Source organism: Sminthopsis crassicaudata, chromosome 3 (assembly GCF_048593235.1).
Source record: "Sminthopsis crassicaudata isolate SCR6 chromosome 3, ASM4859323v1, whole genome shotgun sequence".
In the NCBI taxonomy this organism is placed as follows: domain Eukaryota; kingdom Metazoa; phylum Chordata; class Mammalia; order Dasyuromorphia; family Dasyuridae; genus Sminthopsis; species Sminthopsis crassicaudata.
In genome coordinates this window covers 637825440-637847822 of record NC_133619.1, presented here as the reverse complement: position 1 = coordinate 637847822, position 22383 = coordinate 637825440, and the positions used below count along the sequence as shown (strand labels likewise).

Here is a 22383-nt window from a genome sequence, read left to right as displayed (position 1 = left end):
AGTAGTTTTTTAGTTGATTCTCTAGAGTTCCCTAAGTATACTATCATATCATCTGCAAAGAGTGACAATTTGGTTTTCTCATAACCTATTCTAATTCCTTTAATCTCTTTTTCTTCTCTTATTGCCAAAGCTAACATTTCAAATATAATAGGTTGACAGTGGGCAGCCTTGTTTCACTCCTGATCTTATTGGGAATGGTTCTACTTTGTCCCCATTACATATGATGCTTGCTGATGATTTTAAATAGATGCTACTGATCATTTTAAGGAAAAGTCCATTTATTCCTATACTCTCTAGTGTTTTTAATAGTAATGGGTGTTGGATTTTATCAGATGCTTTTTCTGTATCTATTGAGATAATCATATGATTTTTGTTAGTTTGGTGATTAATATAGTTCCTGCATTTCTGGTATAAATCCTACTTAGTCATAGTGTATTACTGGGGGTGACTCTGTAATTTCATTGCTAATACTTTAAGATTCTTGCATCAATATTCATTAGGGAAATTTGTCTACAATTTTGTTTCTGTTTTCACTCTACCTGGTTTAGCTATCAGTGTCATATCTGTGTCATAAAAGGAACTTGGTAGATCTCCTTCTATCCCCTAGTCTTTCAAATAGTTTATATAGTATTGGAATTTATTGTTCTTTGAGTATTTGGTAGAATTCATGTGTGAATTCATCTGGCCCTGGAGATTTTTTCTTAGGGAGTTCTAGTTCTTTTTCTAAAATAGGACTAAATATTTCCTCTTCTGTTAACCTGGGCAATCTTGTAGATATTCCTCCATTTCATTTAGATTATCAAATTTGTTGGCATATAGTTGGGCAAAACAACTCCTAATTATTTCTCTAATTTCCCCTTCATTGGTGGAAAGTTCTCCCTTTTCATTTTTGATAAAAACAATTTGATTTTCTTCTTTTCTTTTTCTAATCAAATTAACTAAAGGTTTATCTATTTTGTTGATTTTTTCGTAAAACCAACTCTTAATTTTATTAATTCAATAGTTTTATTTTTATTTTCAGTTTTATTAATTTCCCCTTTTATTTTCAGAATTTCAAATCTGATATTTGAGGGTTTTTAATTTGTTATTTTTCTAGCTTTTTTAGCTGTAAGTCCAGTTCATTGACCTTCTCTTTCTTTTATGCAAGCAAGCATCTAGAGATACAAAATTTCCCCTTATAACCACTTTGTCTGCATCCCACAAATTTTGGTATGTTGTCTCATTATTGTCATTCTCTTGGATGAAATTACTGATTGTGTCTATGTCTATGGTTTGCTGTTTCACCCATTCATTCTTTAGGATTAGATTATTTAACTTCCAATTAACTTTTGGTCTATTTCCTCTTGGCCTTATATTACATGTGATTTTTATTGCATTATGATCTGAAAAAATGCATTTACTATTTCTGCCTTTCTGCATTTCATTTCAAGGTTTTTATGTCCCAATATATGGCCAATTTTTGTATAAATTCCATAAACTACTGAGAAAAAAAGTAAACTCCTTTCTCTCTCCATTCAATTTTCTCCAAAGATCTATCATACCTAATTTTCTGACATTTTGTTTACCTCCTTAACTTCTTTCTTATTTATTTTGTGGTTCGATTTATCTAGTTTTGAGAAAGCAAAATTGAGATCTCCCACTAGTTTTACTGTCTATTTCTTCTTGCATCTCTCTTGACTTCTCTAGGAATTTGGATGCTACACCACTTGGGGCATATATGTTTAGTATTGATATTGCTTCATTATCTATGGCACCCTTTTGTAAAATATAGTTTCCTTTCTTATCTTTTTAAATTAGATTGTCTTTGCTTTTACTTGATCTAAGATTAGGATTGCTACCTCTACTTTTTTTTTTTTTTTTTTTTTTTTGCTTCACCTGAAGCATAATAGATTCTGCTCCAGACCTTTACTTTCACTCTCTATGTATCACTATGCTTTAAATGTGTTTCTTGTAAATGACATATTGTAGAATTTTGGCTTTTAATCCAGTCTGCTATCCATTTCTGTTTTATGGGAGAGTTTATCCCATTCACATTTACTGTTAAAATAACTAATTCTATATTTCCTGCCATCTTATTTACCCTAAGTTCTGCTTTTCTCTTTCCTTTCCTCTTTCCCTCCTCCCCAGTATTTTGATTTTGATGACCAGCTCCCTCAACCAGCCCTTCCCCTTTAGAACTCCTCCTCCTTTTTTATACCATTTCCCTAATACTGATGTTTTTCCTCCTATTGGTCTTTTTCCTTTCTTTTCATTATTTCCCTCCCATTTTCCTATAAGGTGAGACAAGTTTCTCTGTGAAACCAAATATGTCTGATATTCTCTCTTTGAGCCAAATCTGATGAGAATAAGATTTACACAATGCTCATCTTCCTCCCTCTCAAAGTGATTAAGATGTCAAGAAAAGATAATGATAAATGTTAGAGGGAATATGGAAAAAATTGAGACACTAATGCACTATTGGTGGAGGTGTGAAAATATTCAACCATTTTGGAGAGCAATGTGGAATTATGGTCAAAAGGATACTATAAAACTGCATACCCTTTGACCCAGCAGCTCCACTACTGGATCTGAATCCTAAGGAAATCATAAAGGAGGGGAAAGGATTCATATATGCAAAAAATGTTGTAGCAACTCTTTTTGTGGCTGTAAAGAATTAGAAAATGAGTAAATGCCCATCAATTGGAAAATGGCTGTTCATATCCTTTGACCATTTATCAGTTGGGGAAAGATATGTATTCTAATAAATTTGACTCAGTTCCCTATATATTTGAGAAATGAAGCCTTTATCAGAAACACTGGTTGTAAATCCCACCCCACCCCCAGCTTTGTGCTTCCCTTTTAATCTTGATTGTGTTGGTTTTCTTTGAAAAACTTTGAAAAAGTTATGGTGAATGAAAGTAATTGAATATTGTTGTTCTATTAAAAATTATGAACAAGCTTCTTTTAGAAAGATGTGGAAAAATTTACATGAACTGATTCTGATTGAAATAATCAGAACCAGGAATATATTATATACAGTAACAACAAGATTGTGTGATGATCAACTATGAAAGACTTGGTTCTTCTCACAGTGATCTAAAGCAATCCCAATATACTTTGAACATGAAATGCCTCTGCATCCAGAAAGACAACTATGGAGATTAAATTAAGTCAACACATGTTATGTTCACTTCTTTTTTGTTTTTTTTTTTTCTCTTTCTCATGGTTTTTCCCTTTTGTTCTGATTTTTCTCTCCCAACATGATTCATAAATATGTATTTTTAAAATTAATATACATATGTAACCAGAAAAAATAAAACAATTAATAAAATATATGAAAATAAAGTTCTGTGAATTCATTTTCAGCAGGTGACCATTTGACATTACTCTTTGAAGTAGGAAATTTTTTTTTATTTCAGTATCCTCCTCTCAAGGATAATCTATTCCCATAGTAACTTTCTAAGGTTGGGTTCTTTCTTCTTTGTTCATTTAATAGCATTTTGTTAGCTAATCACCTCTAGCTCTGGAGTATGGAGGATAGTGACTCTGGCCTGGGGTCCTCCAATTCTCCCCTCTGGCCTGGTACCAAAAACCCAGAACTGCACCCTCCTGTAAGTGCCCCCAGCCAACAGCATCTCTGCCCTGTTGCTCTTGCACTCCTGGGTTTGTGCTGGTAGCTTCTGCCTGAGGCTACATCTGGCAGCACCTCTGGTAGCACTGCTGGCCTAATATATTTTGGGCCTGGAATTCCTTCCTCCAGAGGTTTCCTCATTCTTTCCTGACTCAGATGCCAGATTCCCCATTCTTTCTGGGTTGTGGCTGGAGTCCAAGCTACCCACCGACACAGCTAACTCCAGAGCTCACCTGCTATTTGTTCAGTGGAACTAGGTGGAGATGATTATTCTTCACAGGGGTCAAACCTCCAGTCTTCTCCGGTTTTTCCAGGAGGACCACTGTTCTACTCCATTTTGTTTTTAACTGTTCTGTATTAACCCTGAGGTACAATTTTGTCTTATTTGAGGGGAAAATCTAGAGAGCTTGGAATTTCCTGATTTAGTCTGCTATCTTTCCAGAATCTTCTCCCTATTTTATTCTTTTTTTCCCTTTTCCTCTCCCTCCCACCTCTCCCAAGCAGGCTACAGTTAATTTGCATATATATATATATATATATATATATATATATATATGTATATATATACACATACATATAAATATATATGTTATATACATACATATGTGTATATATACACATAGTGTTTATATATATTATATAAATATATGATATTAAAATGTATTATATACATACATACATATAAATATATATTTATATACATACATATGTGTATATATATTATATAAATATATGATATTAAAATGTATTATATACATACATATATACATGTGCACACATACATACACATAGGTATCTATAAACATCCACCTATAGACACATATCCATTCATTATCTAAGGCTGCACTACACTGGTCTTTGAAGTCTGAAGTCTAAGTCTAAGTCTTTTTCTCTACTTTTCTAAATCCACCAACTCATCATTTCTTAAACCATGGCAATATTCCAACTTTACAGCATCTACCTAATTGACATAGTCTAAAACAACATTGATTAATATGGCTGACAATATCGTGTAGTTTCCCTATTTTTCTCTTTTGATTAAATCGATTTTAGCTTTATCTTTGTCTGAGCTATTGTTTAAAGGACCACACTGTTCACTTCCTGGTGTGTGGAAGGGGCTAGAAAAGGCCTCCTAAAAGTTGTCTCCTTAACCAATCATGGCCTGCATACTGCAGAAGGTGGGAATCCTCAAATCACAGACACACACACACACACACACACACACACACACACACACACATAATGTACAAAAACTTCAAAAAAGATGATTCCACTTGTCATCAGTACATCGAATATACTCACACTTACAGACAATACAAAGTCCAGAGGAAATTCAGAAGCTGCCATGTGAAAAACTAGATCTAGAACTTCCCACTGAACAAGACATTCTGAATCCCATTAGGCCCCTCCTAGGGCAAAGTACCTGGTGCTGATTCTATTCCATCTAAGATTTACAAGGAAAGAGGGTCCACTGCTCATACAAAAGCTGATTGAAGTTTTCCAGGTTGCATGGCAAGAGGAGGTTAAACCCAGGAGTTCAAGGACGCCTCCCTTGTCCATCTCTGTAAAGGTAAAGGAAATAGATCTGGCAAGATTCTTTCCAGAGTGCTCCTTAACAGTCTGATTCTGGAAGATGGTCATTCAAAAGGGCTAAGGAATGATTGCTATGACTGACCCAGCAACTCCAAAAGAAATGACAAGGGCAGAACAGAGTTCTATGCACATGTTCATAGATCTGAACAAGACCTTTCTCACAGATAATCACAAGGAATTATGGGAAATGAGGTCAAATCTGGTGGCCCAGAGAAATTTCACAATGGCGTGGTAGACTGGCTTTGGATAACGGACGACGCTCTCACACTTTCCCAGTGGAGGGAAGCATGGCTACGCTTGCTCTTGGGCTTTCTTTAGAGTGAAGTTTTCAGCAGCATTGTCAGATGTCTTCAATGGAAGAGGAATATGGCATCAAGGTCACTAATGAACTGATCATAAATTACTTAACTTGAAGAGGCTACAAGTCAAGGCTAAAGTACAGGGGGAGTTGGGACATTTTGTTATTCACAGAGGATTATGTTCTCAAAGCAGTCTCTGAAGCTGTGATGCAACAAAAGTAGGGATCAGTTCTCTGCCACTTGTGCTAATTTTGGTCTAACAACTAATACTGGCGTTGCACCAGCCAGTACCACAATAGCATCTATACGTGGAATCGTTGGTTATAGCAAATGGAGAAGTTTTAAATATCGTGGATATTACCTCGGAGGTCTGCTTCCCAAGGATGCACACACTGATGATAAGGTTGATGTTTAGCTCAGTGTTTGGGAGGCTCTGAAGGGGTATTAAGGCTGATGACCAAACTGAAGGCCTACAGAATTATTGTGAAACCTGGAACCAGCCAGGAAACGGGATTACTTCCATCTGAATTGTCTTAGGAAGATACTGAAGGTCACCTGGCAGGATAAGAGAGGACACTTAGGTCCTTTCCTGAACTGAAATGCAAAGCATTCAAACTGTACTGCAGAGGCTGGCCATCTTGTTCAGATTGCCTAAAAAACATTTCACCGAGAACCAAGCGAGGAAGGTGCTCCCATGGTGCTCCCATGGTGGTCAGAAGATGCAGGACAAGGATACTTTCAAAAATCTCTCTGAAAAATTTTGGAATTGATTGACATGGGAGACACGCACGGGACCACCCAGTACGACATGACCACATCAGAGAAGCCATGTTTTTCATTGTGTTTTTGAATAAGGTTTTCTCTTCCAGAATCATATTTCTGTCATAAATCTCATTCCAACAATTCTCAGGAATACCTATAAGACTTCTAACAGTAGTTCTCTAGTTTGTCTTATTTGTGTCATGGACTGGGGAACAAGTATTTCAGTTTTATCTGAATCCTCCACAGTTATATTCATGTATCATACATTTCTGTACGGCCTTCCTAGGCTAATGGTTTTATTATTGAATCATCAACTAATCAAGAGGAATTAGTACCTACTCTGGGCCCAATTCTATGAAAAGACAAAAGGAAGAATCCAGCCCTCAAAAACATTATATTCTATTATATTACTATTTTACATTATATTCCATATTTATAATATAATATAATATACTCTAATATAAATATACTCTTATATTACAATTTATATTACGAATGATATTAATTATGTTATTAGCTCCTTTCTTGGATTTTTTTGCCTTTTAATGTTTACTTGTTTTCATTGTTACCCTCCTTCCTACATTGAAAGTACTCTCTATGGCAGCTTGGTGGACATGTAAATGGTCCTAAATATGAATTTTTGTATGAATGATCCTTTGTGAGGGAGAATGAGAAGTTAGGTTTTCACAGGTATTGTCAAACAAGATAAAGAAAGGGGTGAAATATCTGGTTAAGATATCTCCAACCAATCACCATGGAAGGCAAGGAACTAGCTAAACAACAAAGTTCTTGACATGGGAGACCTGGGACACCGGTGTTGGCCGGGAGAGTGACTGGACAAATCCAGGGAAGAAGAGCAAGCAGCCAGGTACCACACGAGTCAATATATGGAACGACGTATGAAAATTTGAGGCAAATATGGTCTTTGTTGGTCCAGGGTCTTCCTCTTGACTAAAGCAGCCTAGTCAAGGACCCTTTGAGGAAGATTCCTAGAGTGAGAGGTACAAAGGCACCTGGGGTGGATGCTCTAGCCCTAACCCTAACCCTAACCTCCCCAAAGTTCCTCAGACTAGTCCACTGGAATAAGGAGAAAATGTTAGTGAGGTCTGAGATCAAGGGGACTGTAGAGGATTTCCACACAGAAATGCAGAAAAGATCTGCACAGGGATGTTTACAAGAAACTCTGGGGGAGAAGGAGCAAAGAAGGGGGGGCCCCAAAGAGAAGTCCCTCTTTTCCAGAAAACGTTCCTCTGAGAGGAGGTAAAAATAGGGATCACTCGTCAGAAAAGAAAGGAATTTAAAAGGAGTGTGTGTGTGTGTGTGTGTGTGTGTGTGTGTGTGTGTGTGTGTGTGTGTGTGTGTGTATTGTGGGTCAGCTGAATTACAAATGAAAAGTTCTAGCCAACTAGAATTATTTAAAAGCAGGATTTCTGTTTCTGGCCTCTGTCTCTGCTTGTAAGGGCTCTCTCTATGAACATTTTTTCTCCTTGTGATTCAAACTGAGTTAAATTTTTCTTAAAAGTTAAGCTCTCAAAAGATAAAAGCAGCCTCTACAGACACTGGAAAATGGCCAACTTGGGGAACAGAATTCTAATCCAGCCTCTCTAAAGAACAGTGGGCTTCCCAAACTCTCACCCCATGCTCTGGAGGAAGCCTCAATTTCTCTCTAGGTGTTTTTTTTTTCCCTGAGGCTGGGGTTAAGTGACTTGCCCAGGGCCACACAGCTAGGAAGTGTTAAGTGTCTGAGACCACATTTGAACTCGGGTCCTCCTGAATTCAGGGCTGGTGCTCTATCCACTGCGCCACCTAGCTGCCCCCTCTCTAAATGTTTCTGATCCCAGAGTTCTAATATCCTTCTCTGGGGGACTCAGGATTCTGCAGAAGGATGCGATCTTTAAGATTAGACATGCTCCCTCCCCCCCCCCCCAGACAGGCCTCCACATAACTTGGAAAAAGAAATTTTGCCCAAAAAATGATTTAGATATTACCCATATTCTGAATCTTAAGGCTCCTCATGCTTTCTCCATTTAACAAAGAAATATACTTAAAGGATAGAGTTTGTAAAATCCTATAGAGATTTTTTTAAAAGGGGTTTTGAACAATAAGGGACAAGAAAGCATTAAGGTCAAGTTTGTGGGCCTGCACTAGTGAAAATCTCAAAGTGAAAAGGTCTGCATCTCCAGGTAAAAACGGGTACTTGACCCTTTCCTGGGTAAAAAGAAAGAAAAGGATTGTGTGAATTGGGAAACAAGGAAAAGGTAATTGAATTTGAATGGAACATCTAGTTAGAATTTAGGAAATCTCACAAACTAAAATACTGGTTGATTATAAAATCATTTTTCCAATTGGTGTGTGTGTGTGAAAATTGGAAACTTATTGTAAATTACATAAGATTCCTATTCGTTTCCAGAATACACTGTTATATCTGAATTATAAGACTATTTGACTAATTGTGAAATTGTTAATCAAGTTATTTGGGGTAATTGTCATAATACTGGAATCTAAAATTGATAATTACTATGAGTAGGAAAAGCTTATGGTAACTCTAAAAGTAGAAAAAGAAGAATTGGCCTATCCTCTGCTCTGGGGTCCCTTGCTCTAATTTGTAAACTTTCCAGGTTTCCTGAAATGATTTTTGCTATCAAGATCTTCAGTACCAGGAAAAAGCTGGGTTCTAGGTATAAAATCCCAATCTCTTCACTTTTAAATTTTGGAAAATTCTTAATTAGAATTAAGAAATAAGAATTAAGAAATCCTAATTGGGATTTCTGGAATCTGGAATAATCTAGAAGTTAGTATTGAAAACTATTTACTAGTTATTTGCATAATTTCATGTTTTTATTTTAGATTATTTGACCCTGAAAGGTGAGGACATAGTCCACCCTTCCCCTACTGGGTGTGGCTGTTCCTTAGCCTTGGCCTGAGCCTTCATCCTGGGATGGGGAATCAGAAAAAAACCCAGTCACTGATGCTCACTGCCACACTCTCTGGGCCCCCTGCTGGTTAAATAAAATTGCATCCCTATTTAAAGGGATAAATTATTCCTCTAATGCTGAAGATCTACATAGAGAAGATGCTATTACATGAGTTTTAATGCTTAGTAATGCAAGGAACTTCTAAGAGAAGTTTGTTAGAATGATGGCTGATTGTAAATTCTCTGAAAATGGTTATTTCAAACCCCATTATTTCCACCAAGATCTCAATTTGTCTTCTACAAATTATTTAACATTTATTTAAGGGCATCATGGTCTCATTATTTAATTAATATAATAATAAATATGATCTGTAGCTTCCTTAAAATACCTAAAAGTAGGGTTTTAACCCGACACCCGGTTTTGACTGGGCCCTGCAGACATATGGCAAAAGAGAAAGCATATCATGAGAATGTCTGCCACCTTATCAGCCCTGAGATGGTTTAGGTTATGCACTATGATTTGTAAGTTTGCTTTTTAGTTCTGAAGCTTTGATGTGGGACTTGGCTGTTTGAGAGAAAAATTATTGGGAAACCATAACTAATATTTCTCAATTTTGAATCCAACAAATTTCTATATTCAGAGCAAGTGGTCTAGCTTAAAAGCCACGAGTAACGTACAAATATAAAAATCTTACTAAAAATGTGTAGTCATGCACACCTCAGATTGGCTAAGATGACAAGACAAGATAATGATGAATGTTGGAGGGGATGTGAGAAAACTGGGACACTGATGCATTGTTGGTGGAACTGTGAACCAATCCAATCATTCTGGAGAGCAATTTGCAACTATGCCCAAAGGGCTATCAAACTGGCACATATCATAGGTCCAGCAGTGTTTTTACTGGGCCTATATCCCAAAAAGATCATAAAAAAAGGGAGAGACCTATATGTGCAAAAATGTTTGAGGCAGCCCTTTTTGCAGTGGCAAGAAACTAGAAACTGAGTAGATGCTCATCAGTTGGAGAATGTCTGAATAAGTTATGGTATTTGAGTGTTATAGAATATTATTTTTATAAGAAATAATCAGCAGGATGATTTCAGAAAGGCCTAGAGAAATTTCTATGAATTGATGCTAAATGAGCAGAATCAGGAGAACAATGCACACAGCAACAATCATCAATTCTGATGGATGTGGGTCTTTTTAACAATGAGATGATTCAAGCTAATTCCAATAGACTATGATGAAGAGAGCCATCTGCACCCAGAGATAGGACTGTGGGGACCAAGTGTGGATCAAAACATAATATTTTCAACTTTTTTGTTGTTGTTTGCTTTCTCAGGTTTTTTTTCCTTTTTTATCTGATTTTTCATGTGCAGAAATGTGGAAATTTGCATAGAAGAATTACACATGTTTAATATATATTGGATTACTTGCCATCTAGGGGAGGGGTGGGGGGAAAAAGGAGGAAAAAAATTTGGAACAAAAGGTTTGGAAAGGCTGAAACTTGAAAACTACCTATGTATATGTTTTGAAAATCAAAAACTTTAAATTTAAAAAAAAATTTAAGAAGATATCTAGTTCTTAGATAAATAACAGTTTTCCATCATTCAATAGATGGATATTTGGCCTAGTCATCTGCCTATTACTAATTTATATCTTATTAGAATTATGTTTCTATAAACATGTAAAATTCAAAATATAAGAACATAGAGCTACTGATACTATTTGTGGGACCCTGCTGTTATTTTATTGATTATTGAAACTAAAGCTGAAATATCTTTAGTGTAGTTAGGAGAAAAGAATTTTAGTGTGTTCAGGTTTTCTTGAAAGGATGTATTTTAATATATCAATGGGAAATTCAGTTTAAGTTTATTCCTAATGTGGCAAAACATGATTTCCTTTAAATGATTTATGTAATATGAAAAGCTGCTGGCAGCGGTCACTAAAACCATTTGGTATTGGCTAGAAATAGACTAGTTGATCAGTGGAATAGGTTAGGTTCACAGGATAAAATAGTCAATAACTGTAGCAATCTAATGTTTGACAAACCCAAAGATCCCAACTTTGGGGATAAGAACTCACTGTTTGACAAAAACTTCTGGGAAAACTAGAAATTAGTATGGCAGAAATTAGGCATGGACCCACACTTAACACTGTACACCAAGATAAGATCAAAATGGGTCCAAGATTTAGGCATAAAGAACGAGATCATAAATAAATTAGAGGAACATAGGACAGTTTACCTCTCAGACTTGTGAAGGAGGAAGGAATTTGTGACAAAAGAAGAACTAGAGATCATGATTGATTACGAAATAGAAAATGTTGATTACATCAAATTAAAAAGGCTTTGTACAAACAAAACTAATGCAGACAAGATTAGAAGGGAAGCAACAAACTGGGAAAACATTTTTACAGTTAAAAGTTCTGATAAAGGCCTCATTTCCAAAATACATAGAGAATTAACTCTAATTTATAAGAAATCAAGCCACTCTCCCATTGATAAGTGGTCAAAGGATATGAACAGACAATTTTCAGATGATGAAATTAAAACTATTTCCACTCATATGAAAGAGTGTTCCAAATCACTATTGATCAGAGAAATGCAAATTAAGACAACTCTGAGGTATCATTACACACCTGTCAGATTGGCTAAGATGACAGGAACAAATAACGATGAATGTTGGAGGGGCTGTGGGAAAACTGGGACACTGATGCATTGTTGGTGGAGTTGTGAAAGAATCCAACCATTCTGGAGAGCAATCTGGAATTATGCCCAAAAAGTTATCAAAATGTGCATACCCTTTGACCCAGCCATACTACTACTGGGCTTATACCCCAAGGAACTACTAAAGAAGGGAAAGGGTCCTGTATGTGCCAAAATGTTTGTGGCAGCCCTTTTCATAGTGGCTAGAAGCTGGAAGATGAATGGATGTCCATCAATTGGAGAATGGTTGGGTAAACTATGGTATATGAATGTTATGGAATATTATTGTTCTGTAAGAAATTACCAACAGGAGAAATACAGAGAGGCTTGGAGAGACTTACATCAACTGATGCTGAGTGAAACGAGCAGAACCAGAAGATCATTATACACTTCAACAATGATACTGTACGAGGATGTATGCTGATGGAAGTGGATTTCTTCAACATAGAGAAGAGCTAATCCAATTCCAATTGATTAATGATGGACAGAACCAGCTACATCCAGAAAAGGAACACTGGGAAATGAATGTAAAGTGTTATTTTTACCTTCTGAATCCAATTCTTTCTGTGCAACAAAAAATTCGGTTCTACACACATATATTTTTGTATCTAGAATATACTGTAATATATTTAACATATATAAGACTGCTTGCCATCTGGGGGAGGGGGTTGGGGGAGGAAGGGAAAAAAATCTGAATAGAAGTAAGTGCAAGGGATAATGTTGTAAAAAATTATCCATGCATTATGTACTGTCAAAAAAAATGTTATAATTATAAAAATAAAAGAAAAAAAAAAGAAAAAGAAAAAGAAAAAGAAAAAAAAAAAAAAGAAATGACCAGCAGGAGGAATACAGAGAGGCTTGGAGAGACTTACATGAACTGATGCTGAGTAAAATGCAGAGAGTCATTATACACTTCAACAATGATACTGTATGAGGATGTATTCTGATGGAAGTGAATATCTTCGACAAAGAGAAGAGCTAAACATGCCGGATCCATCTCTGACCCCGTTCCTACGCCCTTGTCTGTCCCCCTCTGTCTCTCTCCTCCTCCCTTTGTCTCCCTCTAATTCTGGTTCTCGACTTTCTGCTCTGCCCCAGGAAGGGAACTGCAAGGTTCTGATGCTCTCCCGCCTCTTTCTCTGGAAGCTCGGCTCCTAATCCCTCCCCTCGGAGGGGAGTTGTTTCTCTGACTCAGGCCCTGGGCCCTGACTCAGCCTGGGCCGGCCTGTCTTGCCTCACCCCAGGGAAGAGCCGGAGGAGTGTGGGGTTTTTCTGGGGGGGTGGCTAACCCTCGGAGGGAGTGGGAAGGAGGGGGTCAGAGGAGCTGTGAGAAGGACTGTCTGGGAGAGGTTTGGGGGAAAGTAGAAGCATAGGGGTCAGTGACCGGGGAATCCATGGGCAATAAGCCAAGGATGAAGGGATCCCTGGGATCTGGCGCTAGTGGAAAGCTGAGGTGACCGGAGAGCTGTAAAAGTCAAAGAGAGAGAGATGGGGGTCAGTGAATGTTGGGGGGCATCCGCCAGGGTATATAGCAGGAGGGGGTGTCTGAGAGGTTGACCCCTCCCCCTCTATTTCAGGCATCAACATCTATGAGCCGCCCCCGCCCTGTGGCCCTGCTCGGCCCCTGGAGACCCTGGGTAAGGATCCCGCGCCCTGGCGGACACTGTGGGGCTGGGAGAGGGAGGAGAGCTCACTTTGTCACCCTCCACTGTCCCCAGCCCAGAAACAGCCTCCAGGAAGGGGGAGGAGGGGAGGCTTAGGTGCTGCCGGGCATGGCGCCTGCCTCTAACCCCTGCCTTCCTCCCTCAGGTAACTTTAGTGGATGGCAAATCAGCACTGAGAAACTGCTCCCCCACTTCAGGTGAGGGTGACGCCTGAGGACTCTGGGGCCCGGCAGGCGAGAGCTCAGACATCAGGGTGCTTCCTTTAGGGGCTGTCCTAGTGCCCGCCTTTGTCTGGGCTGGAGGGCTTGGGGAGAAGGGCAAATGGCAAAGAGGCCAAATGCTGGGGTTCTCATCTCCCAGGGAATAGGGGAGGGGGAGGACGGGCCTCTGACCCCAGTCCCCTCCCATCCTCCTCCTGTCGCCAGCTGGACAGTGAAGCAGCAGTGTGTGGACCTCCTGGCCGAGGGGCTCTGGGAGGAGCTGCTGGATGATGAGCAGCCGGACATCACCGTCATGGACTGGTATGGGGGCAGGGAGTGCAGGGCTGGGGGCTGAGGAAGGGGGGCCCCCTGGGGCCCTGCCTCCCCTGCTGGGGCCAGAGAGCCAGGTGCCTAGAGCCTTTCTCCCCCCAAATTCCCCCTCCAAGGTTTGAGGACAGCCGCTTGGACGTGTGTGTGTATGAGCTGCACGTGTGGCTCCTGGCGGCTGACAGACGGACCATCCTCCGGCAGTACCACACTGCTCCCCGACCCTCTCCCCGGGGCCCAGGAGGACGGTGGTGCCAGGTGAGCCTCTGAGAGCCCGGGCTTGCCCTCTGCCATCTGCTAGCGGGCACCTGCATCTCCTTCTCTCATGTGCTTGGGACCCTCCCCTCCCCTCCCCTCTCCTCCCCAGGTGCACCTCCAGTGTCCTCACCAGTCTTTTTTCACTGTTCTTCAGTCTTGGCCGGTGACTTAGAGCTGTGAGCCATTGAAGCGAAAGCTTCTCACTTTAAAGAGGTGCAAAGGGATGCAATGAGTAAATAGCCGGGATTTGAACTCAGCGTCTCTGATTTGGGAAATTAGGTGGCTCAGTGTCTAGAGTGCCCAGCTCAGGATCAGGAAGACCTGACTTCAAATCCAGTCTCAGGCATTCACTCACTGTGTGACCCTGAACAAGTCACCGAAGCTGGGTTTGCCTCAGTTTCCTCAACTGTAAAATGAGCTGGAGAAGGGAAAGGAAAACCATTCCAGTGACTTTATCAAGAAAATCCCATGGACAATATTGGGGTGATATGGCCCGCGGGCTTGATAAACAGTTGGACACAACTGACTGACCCCAAATATCACCTTCTTTCCCCCATACTTCTTACACCCCCCCCAGGATTCTCCAGTGCCTTCTGCAAAGATCACACCTTGTTCCCCAAATGTTCTCCAGTGTTTCCTTTCTCTCTTCCAATGTTATATATGAGCCTTCCCTCCCAATCTTCCCCCTAAAGTTTCCCCAAAACCTTCTTCCCAGGATCTACCAATATTTCCATTTCTATTCCAATATCTCAATTCCCTCCCAGTGTCTTACAACATCTCCCAGTGTTTCCTCCTGATGCCTTCCAACCTTTCTCCAGTACCTCGTATTGTCTTCTCCCAATGCCCCCTAATTCTTTTTCCCAGTGACCCCACAGGGTTCTTTCCCCATGTCCCCTACTGTCTTCTCCCAGTGTCTCTTAGTATTCCTTCCCAATGTTCCCTACTGTCTCCTCCCAGTGACCCCACAGTGCTCCCTCCTAATGTGCCCCCATGCCCTCTCAGTGCTCCAGTGTCATCTCCCAGAGTCTCCTAGTGTTCCTTCCCAATGTTCCCTAGTGTCTTCTCCCAGTGACCCCACAGAGTTCCCTCCCAATGTCCCGAATTTCCTCTCCTTAAGTCCTCCTTCACATCCCACTCTCAATTAACTGGGGAAGGAATGAGTAGGGAGGGAAGGTTGGAAAGTGCCTTGTCTTTCCCAACCAGAGAAGGATCCCTCACTCTGTTGCCCTGCCCTTCCAGGTGTCTCATGTATTCAAATGCTATGGCCCGGGAGTGAGATTCGTTCACTTCTTGCACAAATCGAAGAACCGCCTGGGCCCCGAAGGGTTCTGGAGAACTCGGGTGACTGACTCCTCAGTGTCCGTGCAGCTACAGACATAGCCTGTCACCCCTCGTACATCTCTGCCCCAGGGACCCCTTCTCTCCCTCCAGTCCTTGATCCCTCATGCAGGTGACAAGGAACTTTCAGGTGACCTCCCTCACTTTCTGGGAAGGATCTTCTCTCCCCTTATGGACACTCCCTCTGCCTATGTTGTGTAACCTCAGGAGAGGATGACTTATCTGGGGTCATACAGCTAATGTGTATCAGAGTTAGAACTTGACCCTGAAGGCCGGGCCACACTTTCTTAGCTCCTGCTTGCCCCATTTAAAGACACCTCCTCTCTTCCCAAATATATTTTCCCAGGAAACCAAAATCAATTCATCCCAAACACCTCCACCAAAAGGGAACTCCCATCTCCTAAAATTTCTAGGAATCCCTCAACTCTCCTCACATATCCTCCCTAGGAATTTCTCTCTCCCAAACATATTCTGGGAATTCCAAAATATCTTCTCAGATATGCCCTGGGGACCCTGCCTTTTCTCCTAAATATCCCCCTTAAGAATGTCTCTTCTCCAGGAGAGTATCCCCTCAAGGATTCCCATGCCATTCTCAAACTAACGAATGCTTTGTTTAAAAAAATAAAAAAAATCCACATAGGGTCATCTCATCCCTCAAAATCATTGCTCTAAATCTTTTAGGAATCCCTTCTCTCTCCCAAATATTTCCCAGAAACCCCTAATATCTCCCTAAACACTCCTCACATCCCAAATAATATCTTCCTTAAGAACCCCATATTTCCTCAGTATTCCCTGAAGACCCTTCATAGTCACCCCAGTATATTCCTTGGGGACACCAGTGCCATCCCTAGACATCTCCCTGGGTTCTGTTTCGTGGGATAGTCTCTCAATGTTTTTTCCTCATCTTCTTTTCCTATAGAAATGTCTCGATTAAAGTTGTGCTGTGTGACTTTGTCCCTATTTCTGTATTTGTCTCTGGTCCCTGATTTTGACTATCCCATGGGGACCATACTCTACAGAACTCTCAAACTTTGAATGAGTTTTGACACTGAGCCCCACTCCCCTAAAAAGGAAGAGAAGGTATTGGATATTTTCACAAAAGCTCTTTATTGAGAGGGTGAGCCTGCATCTGAGACTGTCTCCAGCTTATGAGCAGGAGTGGGTGATGGGACAGAAAAATAGGGCGAAGGACCTGGAGTGAGGAGGAAAAGGAAGAAGGGTCAGGTGAGCTTCCTATGGGCTTCCTGGCTGGGTCCAAGTTACGTGCCTGGTTTCCTGACTTTTTAGCTCAGGCTCTGCAGTCCAGGTCAGCTCTGGGGTCCAGATGATGGCATATGGGACAGAACAAGGGGCCCAGGTGGGACTCCTGAAAGGGATACAGGACCTCAGCTAACTTTAGGATTCTGGGGTTAGAGTGGACTCCTCTAGCCCTAGAAGGCTAATGGGCTGAACTCCGGGGCTCTTGGAAGTGGAGCTGTGGGAACTTAGTCTCCTGGATCCCTGAAGTTGATGGTTAATAGTCTCGGGGCACCAGAGTAGGGCCAGGTGCTCACCTGGGCATTTGGCCAGTCAGCAGTCAGAGGTGGCAATGAGGAGGGCATGGGGTTAAGGTGCAAGGCTTGGGCTGCGATGGATGAGGAGGGGTCCCAGGCCAGTTTAGTAGCACTTGCAGTAGAGAGCCCCTATGGCGTTATTCCAATCGCCAAATATTCCGAGGCGAAACTCCGCCAGCCGAGGGTAGGCTCCGGATGAGAACTTTCGGGTCTTGCCACCTTTGCCGGAGCGAGACCAGACTGTGAGCTCACAGCGGGGACCCACCACCAGGGAGGACGCTTTGTGGTACCAGTCGGAGGGCAGGTACGGCAGGTCGACCCCGGGCTCCAGGCTCAGCTGAGCTCCGGCACAGCAATTCTCATAGTAGGCGTCACTCTTCTCATAAAGGCGGGCACATTCTCGGGGTCCCTCGGTGGGCTTCAGGGTGGCAGGGACCGGACACGCAGCCCAGGTGCCTGGCAGAGCCCTCAGAAGGGCCAACAGGAGGAGCGAAGGCAAGAGAAATGGTGCCATAGTTAAAGGCAGAGATCACACAGGCACCTGTCCTCCTTGCTCCCCAGCCTCCTTATAAGAGCCGTGGGAGAGATTGTGGGAAGAGCAAAACCTGGCCAGGAAGAGATAAGGGGCAGGGGTGGGCAATGGGATTCAAGCACCTGGTAGTCTTTTTTTTTCCACAGTATATATGCATAAGTAATTTTTTTTTATAACATTATCCCTTGTATCCATTTTTCCAAATTATCCCCTCCCTCCCTCCACTCCCTCCCCCCGATGACAGGCAATCCCATACATTTTACATGTGTTACAATATAACCCAGATACAATATATGTGTGTAAATACCATTTTCTTGTTGCACATAAGTATTAGATTCCGAAGGTATAAGTAACCTGGGTAGATAGACAGTAGAAGCACCTGGTAGTCTTAACTTGACCCCTCCTGACTGGCTCTCCCAACCCCAGCATCCAGCTGGCTCCTCTAAGAGGGCACACCGCCTCCCCAGTACCCATCACCTGTGCCCAAGGTGCTCACTCAGGGTCAGCCAGTATTGATTGACTGGAACCCCTATTCCCTGCAATCTAATCTTCCAGGCCAGGTGCTACCTTCCCAGCAAAATGGAGCCCACAAGCAAGGTCAGAGGAGACCCAGACTGCACCCCTGCCTCTGAGCACTGAGATCCAGGTCACTGCACACAGACACCTATATTCTACAGTCCCACTTATAGCCACATTACAAACCCACAATCCCACCAGCTCACAGCCATGCACAACCCTGCAAGTACACACACACACACATGGACACTCACAATCCCACCAACTCATAGCCATACACAGACCTATGACTAAATACACAAACCCACAACTGGGCTCACAAATCCATAACCCTACCCGTTCACAGCCATACACTGATTTACAATTACACACACAAACCCAGAAATCCACAATCCCACCTGCTCACAGCTACACACAGAAACCCACAACCACACTGGCTTATAGCCACAAACTGTCACGCAGAAAACAACTACAAAACAACAGACGGGCCTTCAAATTTTTTGTGTTTTCTTATTTATTTAACAAAATATAGAAAAATACAAAAGTACAAAACTATCCTCTGGCATATAAAGTATGTGGTTGTTGGGATGGAGGGAATAAATATACTAGAAGGGTATTGGTCCATAAATAAAGTTTGGAGTGCAAAAGTCCAGGCTCAGACTTCAGGCTGAGTCTGCATCTTCAACAGAGGTCCCCATAGGCTACACATCGGAGGTCTTGGGTCAGGAGTCTGAAGAGATTGAGCATGATCGCTGCTTCTAGGCAATTGTGAGGCTCCTGAAGAGAAGAGACACAGGGGTAAGGGTCCTCTGGGGAATTCTGAGTCCTGCTCCTCCCTCGGGGTGGGGGTGGGGTGGGCAGAGTCTCTTGCTGCCCAGGCTCTGGGGTCCCCTCTGACTCCTCCCCTCCATCCCCGGGTGCCCTCCGTAGATCTGAAGCTTTCCTGACTCACCTTTCTGGCCTCACTGAGCTTGTTCAGCCAATTCTTCAGGCGGCCTGGAGGCCTGTGTTCCTTAGAGGGCCTGGAAGTAACCTGTGTAGGGAGAGGGTGGACTTGATAAAAGCGAAGGGGAACTCGGGTATTTGATGGTGGGGGGAGAGGGAGGAATCCAGGTATTGCAGCCTCTCAGCCTCACTGCAAGGGACAGAGGCGCCTGAGAGACAGGGAACAGCTCCATGCCCATTGGTCCAGGGGAGCCCCGCCCATCCTCCAGTACTCACACAGCTTTGGATCTCTTGGTAGATGTGGCTGAGCGTTTGTAGGGGTTGAGCCAGAACTCTGTCCAGCTCAGGCTTGGTTACGGCTTTCAAGACGTCCAGAGTCAATTTCAGCTCAGCCTGTAAGACCAGGGGCCGGACGGACGGCTGTGAGGAGAGAGATGAGAGGCGATGTGAGGGAGAGGCTGATGAAGGGGACAGGGGAAGGAGACGGGGAGGACCCACAGATGGGGGAAGAGAAATGGGGAGGCTACAGATTTCGGAGGCAGGCGATGGGGGACTGAGAGGTGGGGAGCGCCCCTTCTTACCGGCAGCTGCCGAAGGTCCCAGTTTCTGTGGAAGAATCGGGAGCTACATTTCCTCTCCGTCTGAATCATGATCTTCTCCTTTGGGGGATGAAGAGGAAGGAGTTAAAGGCTTGTGACCCTTCTAGATCCTTGCGATGTAGAACGGAGGTTAGAAACAGAGAAAGCGACAGCTCAAGAAGGAAGGATGAAGGTTAGGTCTCAGTGCGAGAGATGAGTATTAGAGCCCAGTAAAAGAGATCGAGGTTAGACCCCGGGAAGTGAGGGATGGAAGGAGTGGGGTACAAAAATTACTCCAGGAACTCACGTAGGCATTTTGGGCCACCTTGAAGGTTTCCAGCTCCCGAGGCGAAAGAGACTTGAAGTGGCTGATCTGGCAGTTCCTCTCGGGGGGAAGGCTGCTGGGAGTCGGGGCCAGGGACTTCGAAATTGCCCCTGACATCAGGGCACAAAGCAGCAGCGGGAGAGCCTGCGGAGTCCTCATGGCCTTGGAGAAGTGAGGTGACAAGTGATGCAGGAGACCGCTTCATCCCTGCACTTTTAAGCGGCAGAGCCGGAGATTCCCCTGATGTATGAAAAGTGGAAACAGATTCCAAAAATCCCGCTGCGAAAGGGGCGGGGCCAGGTGTCTGCAGGTAAGAAGGGCGGGTACCAGGAAAGGAAAACTGAAAGAGCAAGGTCCAGCCCAAGGCAGACTGACAGCAAGCGGCTCTTGTAGCCAGTGATTCCACAAAAGCAGCAGCTCCTGCGCTCGCTCAGGTTGGGGCGCACCTTCTCTCCTCCCGACTTTCAGATTTCCTTTTCAGATCTCCAGGGTATTCCTGCCCACACCCCTCCTCCTTTTCCTTCCCTTCTTTCTCCCTAGGATCTCTTTATGCCGGCACTCCTCCTCCAACGCATCTCTTCCTTTTTCCTCTGTCTCCCCTCTAATCTTTTACTCTCAGCTTCCTCCTTCTCCCCTTTCTTACCCTATCAATTTCCCCCACATCTTTCCTCTTCTCCACTCAAGACTTAATTAGCTTTTCCCTTTTTACAGAGCCATTTGGGGTTAATTGACTAGCCCACACAGGTAGGAAGTGTTAAGTATCTGAGGCGGGATCTGAACTCAGGTTATCCTGACTTCAAGGCCCATGCTCTATTCACTGACATTGAGCTGCCGCTCCACCCAGTGACTTTTTTTTTTCTTTTTTTTTTTTTTCCCCCTGAGGCTGGGGTTAAGTGACTTGCCCAGGGTCACACAGCTAGGAAGTGTTAAGTGTCAGAGATCAGATTTGAACTCTGGTCCTCCTGAATTCAGGGCTGGTGTTCTATACACTGTGCCACCTAGTTGCCCCCCACCTAGTGACTCTTTAGCCAAATATCTTCCCCTCTGTGAATCTGTGGGAACTAGAGCAAATTATTTAATTCCTCTCTCCTTAATTCTCTCATGTATAAAATGGAGCTCATAATACTTGTAATACTTTATTCACAAAGTTTTTGGGAGAATCAAATCAATGTATATAAACTGTTTTGCATTCCTTATAAACATATAAATGTTACTGTTCTTCGAAGCCTTTGTTTCTGGGAGAAGCTTAAATTATTAAAATAATATTGTAATTTCCCAAATATATTGTTTCTGCTTTCTTTTTCCTTTACAATTATGGACCCAGCTCTTTGTCTATTTGCAATGGAAGTACAAAATATGTATACTGCAAAACAAGTTTTATACATTGTATGTCCAATTACACATTACCTTGACCAATAATTATAGATCATCTTTGAAGAGACTATGGAATTTATCTATAAGGCTGCAATAACCTGTCACTTGAAGCAAAAAAACAAAAAACAAAAAAACAAAAAAAAAAACTGGGCATTTGTTAAGGATTATGCCTAAGTTTAAAGGGGAAGATCAGTTCTCCAGAAAGCCCCCACAACTGTGAATCATAACATGACTGAAGCAATTGCAAATCAGTTTTTATTAACACAGATGTTGCTTGTGGATTGGGAATGAAATAAAATGGAGACAAAAGAGAAAAGGAGGGAGATCAGAGATTGCAATCGCTTCTCAGTCTCCTTGTGTTGTTATCATCCACTCACATGAAAGGATCTATCCTGCTGGTCAGAAGTAGATCCCCAGCAACCACTAACAAGAGGCTTCAGTAACAAATGGCGCCCAATGTGGGGCACAAGAGGCATAAGAAACAAAAAAGCAGTAACAGCAGCAGCAGTGCTTGAAAGCTGTTGGTAAATGGGATCTTCCCAGGAGAGTTCCTGCTGTAACCTGTGGGGAAGGAAAGGGAAAAGAGACCTGGTAACACTTTTATCTGTTGGGGTAATTAAAATGGGCCAACATACCAAAGTGTTGAGCCAGGAGACTGATGAGAGACTTATGAAAAATGTCTGTTCTGACTGCAGTCCTACTTCTCCATTTGTCAGAAAGTTTACCTCCATGACATCTCACGAGATTCAATACCTAGTATAATGACTCACTCTGCAACCAGGCAGAAGAACAAGACAGAAAAATTTTGATAATGCTGTTTATATTCCTCAACATTCAGACTCAAATAACAGCCCTTCACAATACTCGACAAACTTACTGACCATATTGTT

At 42.3% G+C, this 22383-nt stretch overlaps 3 protein-coding genes across 3 annotated transcripts; 1 reads left to right on the top strand and 2 right to left on the bottom strand.

Moving 5' to 3' along the window:
* Positions 1–13388: 13388 nt before the first annotated feature.
* On the top strand, positions 13389–16619 carry LOC141564407 (F-box only protein 50-like). The gene is made up of 5 exons (XM_074306868.1): positions 13389–13520; positions 13693–13744; positions 13973–14068; positions 14194–14332; positions 15572–16619. The coding sequence occupies exons 3-5, from the start codon at positions 14061–14063 to the stop codon at positions 15710–15712; spliced, it is 288 nt and encodes a 95-aa protein (XP_074162969.1). The 5' UTR covers positions 13389–13520; positions 13693–13744; positions 13973–14060; the 3' UTR covers positions 15713–16619.
* A 653-nt stretch (positions 16620–17272) lies between these two features.
* SYCN (syncollin) lies at positions 17273–17737 on the bottom strand. Its single transcript, XM_074306866.1, has one exon. The coding sequence runs from the start codon at positions 17735–17737 to the stop codon at positions 17327–17329; it is 411 nt and encodes a 136-aa protein (XP_074162967.1). The 3' UTR covers positions 17273–17326.
* Positions 17738–18952: 1215 nt separating this feature from the next.
* Positions 18953–20278, bottom strand: LOC141562589 (interferon lambda-3-like). The gene is made up of 5 exons (XM_074302592.1): positions 20102–20278; positions 19798–19875; positions 19493–19636; positions 19224–19304; positions 18953–19048 (listed from the first exon to the last, which is right to left on the bottom strand). Exons 1-5 carry the CDS (start codon positions 20276–20278, stop codon positions 18953–18955), a joined length of 576 nt encoding a protein of 191 aa, XP_074158693.1.
* Positions 20279–22383: the final 2105 nt, after the last annotated feature.